General features: G+C 45.4%; 2 protein-coding genes and 1 long non-coding RNA gene across 5 annotated transcripts in view; 1 reads left to right on the top strand and 2 right to left on the bottom strand.

Moving 5' to 3' along the window:
* The window catches only part of LOC119661723 (ubiquitin-conjugating enzyme E2-17 kDa), a 39507-nt gene extending 37078 nt beyond the window's left edge, over window positions 1–2429 (bottom strand). Inside the window, exons 1-2 of the mRNA XM_038071189.1 lie at window positions 2002–2429; window positions 185–248 (exon numbers count right to left, since the gene is read on the bottom strand). Of these exons, the coding sequence (XP_037927117.1) occupies window positions 185–248; window positions 2002–2025 (88 nt within the window). The 5' untranslated portion in view covers window positions 2026–2429. The remainder of the gene's footprint in view (window positions 1–184; window positions 249–2001) is intronic.
* A 9412-nt stretch (window positions 2430–11841) lies between these two features.
* Window positions 11842–12628, bottom strand: LOC119661724. Its single transcript, XR_005250612.1, has 2 exons — window positions 12440–12628; window positions 11842–12211 (listed from the first exon to the last, which is right to left on the bottom strand). It is a non-coding gene; the product is annotated as an uncharacterized LOC119661724 (long non-coding RNA).
* Window positions 12629–13391: 763 nt separating this feature from the next.
* Window positions 13392–14687, top strand: part of LOC119661721 (serine-rich adhesin for platelets) — a 375597-nt gene continuing 374301 nt past the window's right edge. For all 3 annotated transcript variants that reach the window (XM_038071179.1, XM_038071178.1, XM_038071187.1), the window contains exon 1: window positions 13392–14350. In XM_038071179.1, coding sequence (XP_037927107.1) covers window positions 14009–14350 — 342 coding nt within the window. In that variant the 5' untranslated portion in view covers window positions 13392–14008. The remainder of the gene's footprint in view (window positions 14351–14687) is intronic.

The raw sequence follows: 14687 nt of genomic DNA, 5'->3' as shown, positions 1-14687 counted from the left end.
TTCAAACAATTGTTCGTAAGAATGTAGCCTGCAAGAAAGGATTCCAAGGAACCGTGTGAGATATCAAAGAAAAGGGTGAGGCGATACGTCACCAGCACACCCGGCAGTGTTCTTTCCTAAACAGAATAATTGAGCAGTTGCCCTTGGGCAGGGTGGAAACGAAATATAGTCCAAGAATACTTACAATCGTCCCCGACGGGTCCGGCTGAGCACTGTGCTGGAGGGTCTCTGCCCAAGTCCTGAAGTTCCTGCGAAACGAAACAAACAGAGAAACATTTTAGCGACTGCAAAACAAGCCAAGCACAAGCATCAAGCTTAAATCTCTATTTCTAACAGAAAAACCAGGTCAATGACAAGCAGTTTCGGAGTCGGTGGTGGGAAATGTGCGCGAGGACGGGGGCGGGCAGCTCGAGTCCACTGCAGTGTCCAAGGAGACCGGCCTGTTGGGTGGACACGCTCGAAGACTCCGCCACCCATTCTGGGCGATTCCCGATCAATTTCCGGCGAGTTTCCTTTCAGATCGATTCCGATTGCGGGGCAGCCCCGCCGTACACGTTCTCGTTACGCACGTACGAAACAAAAACACGCCGCTTCCACCGTTACTAATTGGATTAAACTCGTTTGCACGTTGCGACCGACACTTGCCCGTGCGGTCGTCCATCGTCTCGCTGTCATTTTTCTTCGAAAATTTTAATGCGATGACGACAATCAGGAAAATATGATGCTTCCACGGCTCTGTCGCAATCGGCGAGACCGCTTTGTCGCCGTCGCAACCGCTCCCGCGGTTTATTTTTTCTTTCGCACATTTCTTGACTCATCGCCGTCATCGTTGTGATGACTCCAAGCAGGGCAGCGGGCGCTGGGTAAAGGCGAGCACGGAACCGATTATGACAACGTCAAAGAAAAAGTTGAGCCACGGACGGTCTTGTGGTTGCGGCGAGGGGCTCGGGGCGCCAGCGACCCGGAAAGGTGCCAGTCCCCGGACGGTGCCCCAGCGCTTCCAATTGCGAGCGACTGAACCGAGGAGCACTTGATCCAAAATTTCCGCAAAGCAAAATTGAATTCCGTAACTAATTTCGAGGCAAGTGAACGAGACCGCGCTTGGCCTCGTTTCCGCAACTTTTGTTAGAGAAACTCCGGCGTAACGTTCGTTTGGGGAACGTCGGGCGGCTGAGCGGCGGCGGGCGATCACAGACACGTACGAAGCGCCATTCTACCGTTATGAAAGAATTTCTCCTCGAACAGTTTCGCGAACACAGGCCAATGCCACTCTCCTGGGCCAAGAAAAAACTTGGTCAGCCGCCCGACATCCGGCTCTTGAGGAACTCCCTGGCTGGCTGCGGGTGACGCATCCACTTCTCGGTTGGGGCGCAATTAGCGGAGCCGTCAAAACGGGTTTCGGCATTTCACAATCGCCTCGCCAGGGAAGATCCGCCCGGAAAGAACCTTCGAGGCTTCCGACGAACCGTCCAGAAACCTGCGGACTCCATTTGCCTGACGTTCCCCAATTAGGAGACGACAGATCACCCGACGACCCAGGAAGCACTTCTCCATTGGCGAAGGATTATTCCCACAGCAGCGCCGCCCGTGACATTCCGATCCGCACTTCGGGCAAATGAACTCTCCCTGGACGGGGCCGCCTCAGCGGTCGGGCGCCTGCTGGGCGTACAAAGCCGTCGATCAAACGGTTCCGGGGTCCTCGCACCTCCCGGGGCCGCTCGCCAGGATCGCTGCACCGCGCCCGCTGCAAATCCAGCCCGAATCGATTTCCACAACGCCACACGACTTTTCCCCCGTAATCGTCGTCGTCATCGTCGTTTTCCACAGCACTCGATTTTCCGTCCACGACGTCCGCGGCCCCGGCCTCGAGACTTTTCCAAGTCGACCGCCCGTCCACGGCACATTTTCCCAAATTTTCCACTTTTTCCCGTCCAACTCGCTGTCCATCGACCACTCAACTTTTTTCCCACACGACCCCGACTCGCGAGCACTCATCTTTACCTTATTAATTCTTTTTAACGCCATTGTTTGTTATTTATAATATTTTATCCTGATGGTATATGATGAATTAAAATAAAACGCGTTTTGCGATGAATGAGTTGTTCAGTTCTGACCACAATTTTCCCGTTTTAGAGGAAAGAAAATGGACAGACGGCGACGAGTTTTCCCTCGGAAAAAGCGCGGACGAGAAACGAAAAAATTTTTTCGCAGTGTGACGAGCCACAGAGCACAGACGAGGATCTTTGATTGGGCGAGCGGAAAGCAAGATGGCGGCCGAAAATTCGATGATTTTTTTTCGTTTTGTTCCGTCCGTCAGGTTCCGTCGAGCCCGGTCGCACGATGAAATATCAAACGAGGGAGCGAGAAGGAATGCAGGCCGAAACGGGACGGCGTGACTATTAAAAACTTATAACCGGTCAAATATGAGGAAATGTCAAATTTCGCGAGCACAAATCAAATTTAAAACTGCTTTGTTAATTTATAAAATGTAATTAGACTAATTTCGAAGTGGGTAGGACTTGAATCGCCTGAGAGCTTGATTCAATTCCAGAAAAATGACTCAATGTATTTGACGCGTGTTGTACCAGACTTCGAGAAATGGAGAGCGAGACCGAACGCAGCCTGATTGGACCTTACCTTATTGGACGTTTGAGGTTAGCACGGGTAAGATAGTTCACGAGATTGGGCTTTTGACAAGTCGTAGATTTAACCGCCAAATGAAATTTGCACAATGATCAACGCCAAGTACAGTTTGGACCAAAAGCAATTTGACGTTTATTTGAATTCTCTTCACCTGCTTGATGCTCTGGGTAGGCGAGGTAGCTGTTCACGCCAGGATACGAGGGTTGTCCCAGAAGTACCCGCGACTAGAACTATAAAAGAATACCCAATTTGTCGAAGGTATTAAAACCGCGTAAACTAGTCCTACCGTTTAAACACGAGTAATTGAAAAAGCGTTTAGTATTTTCTCTGCTCGATGGAGAATTTTTCATCATACTTTTGCTCCGACCATTCAAAATTCTTGTAAAATTGTTGAGAATGCAGGTTGCCTCCGCAACTTTATACGAAAAACCGCAGACTAACGTTATATGAAGAATTGTGTCCCAAAAACTTCTTGTACACGTTGAGCATAAAACAGGAGAAATCCTCGGGTGACAGTAGCGCAGAATTTCAAACGACAAGCGTAGCACTTTCATTCCCTGTTCCAGAATGCGAGCTAGGTATGAAACTCATGAAGCGATGTTCGAGTATGTAATCTACCCTGGAATTGCACCTCATTAAGAACCAATCGTGCGTTATCGACTAGGCTTATTGAATCATAACGATATGCATAATAGACATTCATAATAAAATCAGTTTAATTAATCTAGATTTGTACGTAACCTGTTAAAAAATTAACATACTTAAAATAAAATATAAATGATTTAATCATTATGGGAATTCACCTGTTGAAACTTAATAACCGGTCGCTCAAGTCTGGTCAATAAAGTCGGGGAAGGGTAATATCTTCAACAGTTTTAGCAGATAGTTATGCCTTTTAGGATAGGAGAATGTTGGAGAATACTTTATGAAACCCGTGCAGATAAGTTCCGCAGACGATGATACAATGGTTCTTCTTCTGCAGGTTCCGTAAGTTTTATTTGTGGTTGATTCTGGGTTGACCTAGATCGCCAGGTGTGTAATAGTGGGCGACCAAGTAATAATAGAAAGTTGGCAGTTAGCCCGATGAACATGAACATGAGTAGTAACGAAAATCGGATGATGTTAATATGTTGCAGCTGATGCTCCGGGGGTTCTTTCAACTTGTACTGGATTAGATACTTGATGCCCGACCTCTGCAACGGGTGTCAAACTGGTACGGAAATCGTCGGCATGAGCGATATTCGATCTTTCAGGCGGTATTGTCTTCGTACAAGCCGACACTACCTTCCTAGCTTCTGAAAGCGTTGACCTTAGGTGCATACCGCTCGTTCCAACGACACAGCTGGCGTCTGTCCGAATTATTCACACACCAATTACCGCGATCTCGCTGCGCCAGTTGCAGTTTACAACGATGGTGGCAGCTCTACTGGCAACGTATAGCCAGCTGTTGTTTGCCGTGAGTTCCTTCCACGTAGTCCTGTTGCTCAAGGAAGCATACATACGGCATGCCATTGTGTTCGGTCGTTCGAAAATCGTACCGATTACGCAATTAGGCACCTCATCGATGTCCTTGACTATCTTGGAAGAACATCAGAGGACTTCGCTGACATGGCTACATGATGCGAGCTCGGCCTCGTTGAGCTCGGGTTTTGTAACAACGGGGTAAATCCTCCTTGACATTCCACAGGTGGTGAGCCTTCGCCATCTGAGGTGCGGGATTGCTAAGTAGTTGAAGCAGGGTAGGATCTTGACAGTAACCAGCGGGACACAGACTGTACCCGCCGAAGGACTGCCAAGAACAGAGCCCCGCCTGGTCAGTCTGCTCATTCCCTTCTACGCTCCTATGAGCGGAAACCTAGAGGAGGGTGACCTTGAGCTTGCAGCTCAGACTATTCATCGTGTTTCCGCACTGCCCCACCAGCCTGGAGAATGTCACCACTGAGTACAAAGCCTTGATGGCCACCTGGCTGTCGGTCATAATGGCTATGTTACGCTTAGGGCTCGGATCATGCCTCAGCCATTGACAGGCGCACTATCAGCAATACCTCCATTTGCAATACCCTGGCGAAGCCTGGAAAAGCAGACGACTCGGATACACCGTGTATATTCAAGAAAACTTCCACACCGAGTTTGATCCGTCGAAGAAGAATGCTGTGAAATAGCCTCGCAACACGCGCTGGTCTTCTACTTTACCCTGGTTGGAAAGCCCACAGTAAAGTTTCTCGTGAAGTTTAGCTTGCGTGTGGCGTAGTTCATGAGAAATACCCAGATTTCTCGAGTTATTTAGTCTAGAATATTACTATGGTCGTAGGGCTTTGCTGCCCAGCATTTCGACTCACGTAGTCTGACAGCACTGTTTGCTACGACGTATTTAATGTGAAGGTCTAGAGGAGGAGGTACAGGAATAAATTGAGGGTATCTGCCTGGCAGGACTGCAGAACCCCAGTAGCACTTGCACGTGCGGTTTTATTTTTTAATCCTATTTGTTCTACTGTACTTTTTGCTCAAAGCCCGCCATCATACAATAGAGCCATTCAGAGAACCATCCATGGCCGGAAACCCCATTTCTTTACAAAAGTTCTCTTGCCGGCATAAAAAGCTATACAGGCCCTCTTAACCTTCAGTTCTGTGTTTAATCTCCAATTTAGTTTCGGATCCTCTATTACACCCAGATACTTTACATTCGAGGAAGAGCGTAAGTTTCTCGAAAACTAAGTTGAAGCAGGTTGGAATCCACAGCGATGGTGAGCAAGTATGGTTTACGCACTATGCACGCGTAGGGATTCCTTGACTTTGAGATGAATTCTGCGGTGGTACTCAGTATTTGTTTGATGGAAGAACGGCCATATTCCTTAGTTATGGCAACTTGTGAAACTTATGGAAATTTCACCGCATTTTGGGGTACAGTAATTAGTTGGTGAAATTTAGAATACAAAAGTAGCTGCACTTATAATGCTAAGGAATCAGCTCTACACTATGAAGCACTTCTTCATGGTACATTAGCATTTTAGGGAGGAACTTCCCCAGATACAACACGGTTAAGAACCATGCTGAAGAGTTCTTTCCATATCTTCAGTTGTTCATCATCGTGGATAAGAAGTCGACAGTTGACGTCCTTTACAGGGTGATCGAAAGATTTGCTTCCATATGCAAGCTCTTTTGTGATACGGTATACAGTTCTGAATCATCATCATCATCTTCCACTTCCCTGACCAGCGCAATAGCAAATTGTTTTTTCTCACGGCATACACTATGCTGAACTCTGGACTTCGCTCGGTATCGGAGTTTGAGCGCGTCACACCCATAAGCACTCGCAGCGGTCAGTAGAGCCTCCAAACCCTTCCGTGCATCGATCCGCTTCCACGACTCGGCAGTCAACCAGATTTTATGACGCCCTTTCAAGACGTATTAACTATCATTCTCCACTACGTCGGAAGCTTCCTTTCGTGCGCAGCATTGTACAACTTTGATGCTCCTTAACCTGGGCCGAAATCTTGCACTTAGTAGTCTGTCAGAAACCAGCTCTCAGGTCAAGAAAGCGCGCTTTGCGGTTGTCGTCAGAAGCAATCCGACATCGGATTCGCGTTGCTACTACTTGGCTTACCAGAGTACAAAAGTACATTCCCTCAAAAGAGAGAGGTGAACTCTCCAGAGTCCCACCATCTTACTTCGCTTAGGCCCATAATGTCCAGCTTATATTGCTGAAATTCCCGCTCAGGTTACACAAAGCAAGCATCCTGACAACCATCGTCACCGTTATCGAGAAGGGTGCGCACATTCCTGAAACCAATCATAGTCCATTTAGCCCTATCCAAGGCGTTGTTGACGTTTCGGTAGCAATAAATATTCAAATTTGCAGGTTGCTAACCGATAAGCAGGGAAGACTTTGAGTGTATTCTTAAGCCCCAACTCACAGAAAACTTTCTTTACTGTAGAAATAGATAATAAGAAGCCATTTTAAGAAAATTTTCTTTGTGTTAATATGAATAATTTACAGAGATAATTCCACAAATAACGGCTGAAATTTTTTGACTTCATTTTCCTTCCAGGATAAAATAACTTTCTTAATACTGAAACAATTTTTTTCCAACCCAGATCTTAGCCGATGAATGCAATAATCGTGCAATTGAACTCCACTCCAAATTAATTACATGATCCATCCCATCCGGGGGACTTGACCACATATCCATTTTCTACTGGTCGATATCATTTATCATAACAGGCTTTTTGGATCTCGCAAGTCGAACTCCCTTCGAATCGACACACCCATTTTCCTCGTCAGGACAAACGGAATGAACGGAATACCTTCATCTGCATTGAAGCCTACTTTCTGTAAGTTTTTAGCGACGAAAGGCATCGTATCCAATGCTTTTCTCAATGTTGTGGACTACTTTTAGTTTATTTGAGGTAAGTCAACTAACGCCTGAATGTCTTTTTCTATTAAGACCCAACGATTACTATACCTTCGGTCGAGAAAGACCCATGCTTGATAGTAGTCCTCTCCGTATATTCCTAAACGATTAATTGCCCATATTGCATCGGCTCTCAACTTGCTATGAAGCATCATTAAGGGCTCCGCCAAACTGATTCCAGAGCCATCGTATGCGGAGTTGAAAAGGCTTTTAAACGGTTCATATTGGCTAATATCCCCACTGAGTACAGGAATATCTGGGATTGGTGGACTGGCTCTAAGTCGATACCCCGCGCTCCATTGAGAAAAACTATTTGACCGACCTGGCTGGATTCAGAGAAGTGTTCTGAGTGGTTTGGCCAGGTATTCGAAAATATTCTATTCACAACACCGCACTTTAATTCCATTGAAACAGGTTTGTGTTACACCAATCCAATAAAATTCGATTGTATTTGGAATTCTTTATTTGATATTTCATAACAATTAATTTCACACTGAATCTCAAATATTTTATTGAATTATTTGTGTGGAGACTTATGTGAAGGATTGTAGTTTCTATCCAGCTTTACCATGTGTTTCGATAATATCTTAAACGGCCTCGTCCAAGGACTTTTCTGCTTGGGCGCTGACCAAACTCGCGCACTAGATCCTGGGCTGTGATCCGAAGGCCACGGTTACGTTCGTTCCGGGTTGCCGAAAGTTAATTTAGGAACGTCGGGCTCCTGCTCCTGCCAAGGCAAGAACACTACTTGCTTGCTTATCCCTTAGTGGGCCTCCAAACGAAACAAATTAAAAGGGTCCTCCGGTGTGAAGGCCGCTTTTTTGAGGATTTCTTTGCGAAGAACTGAATAAAAGTACAATTCTGATTTTTTCACCATGTATTTATTAATATCTTCAGCATACGTTACAATTTTTTCAGACCGATATCATCGCTTATTATTGAAGTACAGGGCAACATATCTCCCATCTCCAAAAAAGAAGCTTTTTGGCTTTGATTAGACTAAGGTCCACAAACTAGGATTATTAAAAAACGTTGAAAGGTAAATTGTTAGTGCCTTGTTAAACTTTTTCTTTGTGAATTTTGGTGTTTTTTCCGCCTTCTTTAATGTATAAAAAAACGGCCCGACGAATCACAATTATCCTAGTTTGCGAACCGTAGAAATATGTTCCGAATAAGTCCTGAGAATGTCAAAGAATTTCGTTTGATAGATTTTGGGTTAAGTGCGCAGCCGATTTTCAAAATGCAGTTTCGAGAAAGACGCATTTAAAAATTAGAATATGATTATTAATGATAAAATTTTAACTGACCATTAATCTGCTATACCTAGTCCATAAATAAAAAACGCATGTAAAGCCTTGATTTCAATTCTCGCTCTTCTAGCGAAGTCATTCAAACGTCGTTCAGACCGGTAAATTGCTCCATTACGGCGATCAACATAAACCTGACATATGACATTTTACCTGTTTAACACTGTAATTTCGGAGCGACTCCGAATATCGAAAAATCATTTTGACCAAATATTCTACACTATATCTGGATACAATTAATACACTTAATGGCTCGTGACGCCGGGGGCATGTCCTTTGAGTGCTTCGATCCCTCACGTGTCATTATTACACGTGTCTATATTGGTACATTGGATCTTGAAAATAAATAAACCCAAATGAGGATTTGCGCCAGACTAACGAAATAAAGGCAGCTCGGTCGCACGCATGGGGCCGTAAATTTCCGGACCCGGGTGCCGCGATCGAAAGGGAAGATTCACGGCGGATCATATCCTCGATCCTTGTTTCGTCTGCCTGAGATGTTTAGTGAGGTGCGGCCTGTGAAGTTCAAGCACTTCCTTAACATCCTCTGGCCATTATTTTGGAGGATGTCCCTAAAACGAGAGTTTTTTGGGCTAAGAAGGAGGAGAGAAAAAGGAAGTCCTCAAATTAGGAGAATTTAGTTAGAATTCATAGCGCCAGATATATTCTAAATTCAAACCAACGTCACGGGACGAATTCCAAAGAGCGTGTATAGAATTTTCGGACATGGATCCTTTGCATAGACAAGCTCTATGCATCTCCAGCAACTCCGGGAATTCTATCTCAAATCAATGATGAGGTTGCATCTCGGTTGTTTGATGATATGTCGCTGCTGCAACTACAATCACTTGTGTATTGTGGTGCAGTTGCGGCTGTCAGATTGCACGGTCAGAAGATTCGCTTTCGTGTTATTGGCTTGAGTGAGCAAAGAGATCCACCATGGAAAATTCGTCTGGAGCGTTGGCGGGAGTCACTAAGGCAGGACATTGCTAGACTGATTTAGATTAGCACTGGCAATGCCAGCAAACGGGTGAAGAATAAAGTGCAGAGGGTTTATCGGGACTATGCCATCCCCAGTGAGACACCGGTAGTTGAAATTCTGGACACACTAAAGCAGAAACTTTCTATCATATGCAGTCGGTTACGACGGTATGCCGAAAGTCATTCCAGGCGTGTCCAGAATGCAACATACGCGAGAAACCAACGGAGCTTTTTTCGATCTCTCAACGAATCCTAACAGAGCATCCAGACAGTACAGTTTTCGGTGACGGGAGCGAAAGAGTATTGGCGTGGACTTTGAGGGTTACCCGCTCAGCATGCTGAGTGGATCATCCCCGAAGGCACCCGCCGTGCCAATACGCCTGGCATGAGTTTTGCGGCTGTTATCGAAGAGGAAGTTCGACAAGCTATAAATACCTCGAAGAACTGGAGGGGGCCAGGTCTGGATCGGGTGCAGAATTTCTGGTATAAGAAATTTACCAGCGTACACAGTCGGTTGGCACACAGCATAAACCAGGTCATGATCGGCCGGAGGAATTTCCACCCTTCCTCACTGCAGAGATTACCTACCTTATCCCTAAGAAGGACGCGGTGCAGGAACCCGCCAACAAAAGACCGGTTACTTGCCTACCAACCCTCTACAAATTCATAACGTCCATTATTAGTGGAATGGTCAATGCGCACCTCGAGACCAACAATATTCTGTCGCAGGAGCAGAGTTGTATTAAGGGGTTGCAAAGAGCAATTCATTATCGATTCGGTAGTTATAGGACAAGCAAAAAGAGGCCAACAAACCTCTTTAGTGGCTTTATCGATTATGCCAAAGCTTTTGATAGCGTCCCGCATACCTGGCTAATCGGTATCCTACATCTGTATCGCATTGATCCAAAACTAATAAAGTTTTTGGCGACAGTCATGGAAGGGTGGCATATCATCTTATCAGTGCGTACATCTGAGGGAGCTAATACCTCAGCGCCCATCCGTATACGAAGGGGCATCTTCCAGGGGGATTCGTTCAGTCCCCTTTGGTTTTGTATGGCACTGAACCCCCTTTCATGGCTATTGAATGAAGCTAGAGGGCATGGTTTTGCAATAAAGTACGTGCTAAGTGCGAACTGACACATTTGATGTACTAAGATGACATCAAGCTGTATGCTGGTACTGACGACCATCTTAGAAGTTTGTTGCGTATAATAGACATATTCAGCCGTGATATTCGGATGGAGTTTGAATTAGACAAGTGAATCTATGACCGAAACAGGCTTCTATAAGTACTTAGGAACTCTGCAAGAAACCCATGCTCGAGTTGGTGATCTGAAGGATGCTCTGCTGTCCTACGATGTGTGAAGTTGGTACTGAAATCGCATCTCTCGGGGAAGAATAATATAAGCGCATTGAATGTATTCGCAATCCCTTCACTGGGTTATGTATTCGAAATATTGCTGTGGACGAAAACCGATCTGGAAAACGTCCAGCGGCGGATACAGACAACTATGTGCAAATTCCGAATGCATCACCCAAAGTCTGCCGTGGAGCGGATGAACCTGCCTGGTGACATCGGAGGTAGGGGCGTGGTTGACGTGGCGGAACAACATCATCGCCAAGTCGACTCGCTGCGCGCTTATTTTTACAGCAAAGAGCAGACGAGTCCCTTGCATGCGACTGTCTGTTAGGTAAACTGTAGGCTGACTCCCCTTAACTTAAAAGATCGATCTTTCAATCCTCTGAGTGGGAAGTCGGACCAAGAGCGAATCGATGAATGGAAGTCGAAGGCAAAGCACGGTAAACACGTGAAATGTCGTCAACAGCCGTTTGTCGATTTGCATTTGCCGAACAGATGACTGCGTGCCATGTGTGCCATTCAGGACGGCGTGGTCGCCACCCGAGCTTATAAAAAGCTCATAATGAAAGAGCTGGTGAAAAACGACAGAATGCCGGCGTTAGAGACGTTGGACTATCTCATTTCTGGCTGCTGTGTTATGAAACTGGTGCAATACGCTCCACGTATATTATTGATGTTACTATCCCCATAATAGCAACATTGAACGGTAATACGTGAAGAAGAAGATGAACTATGAGCCACTGGTTCGGGAAATCAAATAAATTTGACGTCTCGAGCGAGTGGTTGTAGTTTCCATAATATTGTCAGCTACAGTTATTTAACCTAAATTCGTCACGCTTCCTTGATGTCCTGGGACTCTCACACAGCCTGGTTCAAACCACGAAGGAATATATAATTGACCTACTACCGGCCACCACCACCAGCGCCCTTCGTAACGATACTCCTACAAATAGTTCGTCCACTATGCACACGCGCAATTATTTAACATTTACCCGCATTGCACGAATTTCAACTTAATTCACTTCGATGATCCTTAGAGTGAAATCGAAAACCAATGAGAAATGAAAAAATATATAACAACTGCACACGTTAAATAAAAACGAGATCAAGGACAATTTTCCTTCAAAAAAATTGTAAATTCAAAGTTATTTTCTTATTTTTCGGGAGACTTGATATTCAAATGTATGAAAATTAAAGACACGTCATCAGAACAGGAACAGGAACAGGAACCTGGTTTTCACAAAGTTCTGTGTGATGATAATGCTGTTCAATGCTTTCCTTCTAGCAATAATTGACGCAAGAGTAATGACATTTTACACAAAAACTTAAAATAGAAAGAAATAACTTAGCAAGACGAATGCAAACTTGTTGCTCATCCAAAACTTGCACTCCAACCGCCCATTTCCAAAGACCAAAAACCGATCTCTTATCCCATCTCCCGCTCATCAGCCATGTCTCCAGTGGGCTCACTGAATCCAGTGAATGTACGTTATCACCGCTTACACTATCTGAGAAATTAAAATAAAATTTGGAATTATGCAAACGTAAATAAATCCTTGGGTTTAGGGAAAAGGGACTAGTTGTTGTTTTCTTATAAAATAAATAAAATTACTCAATTTAAAGTTGCATGTTGAAGTTGAAAGTGAAAATGGCGAATAGGTAAATTGAAATAAGTAAACTGGGGAAGGCTAAGGAGTGATATGATGGGAGAAAACGAAAGAATTTTAGCATATTACTAAATGCAGTCCCCCGTCAGATGGTCCTCGGGCAAGGCAAAAGAAAATGTCGTCAATGTCGCAAGACCGCGTGTAGTTGAACTTATTGAATTCTACTCCACTTGGAAGTGAACGGGAGAGTCGCGCGCGTGACTAGGCAAAAATACTTTCGACCCATGCGGGGTCTTACAGAGCACTGAAATTGATTTGTAATCTGACTCTCCAATTCACTTACATATTGACTCTTCCGCGATTATAAAACACGGAGAAAACGCTCTTTTGTTATGAATAAGAACATATGTCTCTACTTTTCTTTGTGGCAAATCGGCTACTACTGCTGCGTATGCAATTGCGGAGTTTTCTGTTAATTGATGAAACGACTGAAGAGGCTAAATGCGCATTTCGAATAGGATCCAAACATGCGGTTGCTGGAGGAAATTTGGCCAAAAAGCTTAGACACCACAATTGATTGTATTTAAGTGAGCTATAAATACCTATTTTACGTCGTTCTTAGCTTTAGCATTTAAAGGCGCGTTCCCAGCATGTTATTTCTACTTGTTCCCGAAGCCGTAAACTTCCACCGCGTAGTTCTTATGAATTGCGTATATTTACAATAACTTGAAAACACTTTCTAAGGTAGAGGTTGCATATATGAATTTAAAAAATTTCTGTTCACAATGTATTAATTTTTGTTTTTATTTTTCACTACATGACTGTACAGGAAGCGTCTTGGTCCGTTGGACTTTAAATTGCTACGATAATTTTATAATTCTGAATTTAATATTCCTGGAAGTTTTAATTAAAAAAAATAGAGAGTGGACGAATGCAGCCGAAATACAATTTCCCAAATCAGAATTGCACAAATTCAAAATCAAATTTCTTCCCTAAAGTCAAATTAGTCATTCACCATTTCCCCGTTTGGCACAATCACACTGCACAATCGCCGGCACACATCTGCCCCATCACCAGACCATCTGTCAAATATCTTGTCTGACTTGGGAATTTTATCGCACTCGTCTGCCGTTCGTTTCGCTTCGCCCGCTCGACGACTCGTTGGTGTGTATGCGTGTGTAAACGTCGTCGACTTTTCGCTTCCGACCGTCTGACAAGTAGTCACCAGGCAGCAAAGTTGAATTTTCGAATCGCGGAGTTTGCTAAAAACGGCTCACGTATCGCCACTCGTCCTGCGACTCGTCGCATTCCCGGCTACTGTGCAAGGATCCCTGAACGCTGAGTGCCTCGTAACAGGCCGTGAATTGATCAGAGAACGCTGTCAGAACGTCCGCTGCGGTTGCTCCCAGCATTTCGCCAAGTGTTTCGGTGCCCGTGCCGTTTCTGTTTTCCGTGAATTTAAGTGTTTGATGCGTGGAGAAGTGCAGTGCAAAGTGCATAGTTGAAGTTCGAGGGGAAAGGGCAGAAGAAGCATGTTCAGTGGCCCCCCGAAGTGTGCTCCAAGTGTGCATGAATTGTGATCGAGTTCTCGGCCGTCGTCTGATGCATCTCGGACGTTTGCAACCGGAGCATTCGGTCCATGTTGTTGTCGAATGATGCGCGAAAGCTGTCCCAAGTTGTCTGGAGAATTGCAACAAAATGACCGACCGCGCACCCGCACCTTTGCCTCGCATCAATAGTAGCAAGAAGAAAGGCAACGTCAAGGAGGCGGGCGTCGTGACGACAGTTCCAAAGACGACGACAACCACTACGTCCACGACTGTTGCCACCGCGACCTTCACCACCGTCGCCAGCAGCAGCCCCTCGAGCTGTGTCGCCACCACCAGTACCAGCACCACCGCCTCTTCAAACATTGGAGCGGGCGGTGACGGCAGCGGAAGCAGCAGCGGCAACAACAACTTAGCCGACGGTGGCAAGGACACCGTCACAAAAACCAGACACTGCACGTCGTTGCCACTTTTTTACAGCAGTAACAATGCGGTAAGTGAGTGGATCTCTCAATTTCGTTTCCATTGCAAATCTGCGGCGGCCGTGCCCGCGGGAGTTGTTCTTTCGAAGTCAAGAGCTGGTCGAGAGTTGCATAAGATGGGCTCGGAGCCAAGGACTCGTCCGGATCCAACTTGCACGAGTGGCTTCGGGGTTCATTTCAACAGCTTGCTCTCGTCCTCAAGTTCGCAATAAATCTCGGTTGGGAAGAAGCATCGCTGGGTAAACTGGTTCCGTCGTCGCCCAATTTGAAAGTCTAACGTAGTCGAAGGTACTGCCGCGCGCCCTTCGCACCAGGTCTACTGTGACGGGAGATCTTTAACGGCTCATC

The sequence above is a fragment of the Hermetia illucens genome, chromosome 1, assembly GCF_905115235.1.
Source record: "Hermetia illucens chromosome 1, iHerIll2.2.curated.20191125, whole genome shotgun sequence".
Taxonomy (NCBI): Eukaryota; Metazoa; Arthropoda; class Insecta; order Diptera; family Stratiomyidae; genus Hermetia; species Hermetia illucens.
Note: the sequence above shows the minus strand (reverse complement) of the source record. Positions and strands in the feature narration are given on the sequence as shown.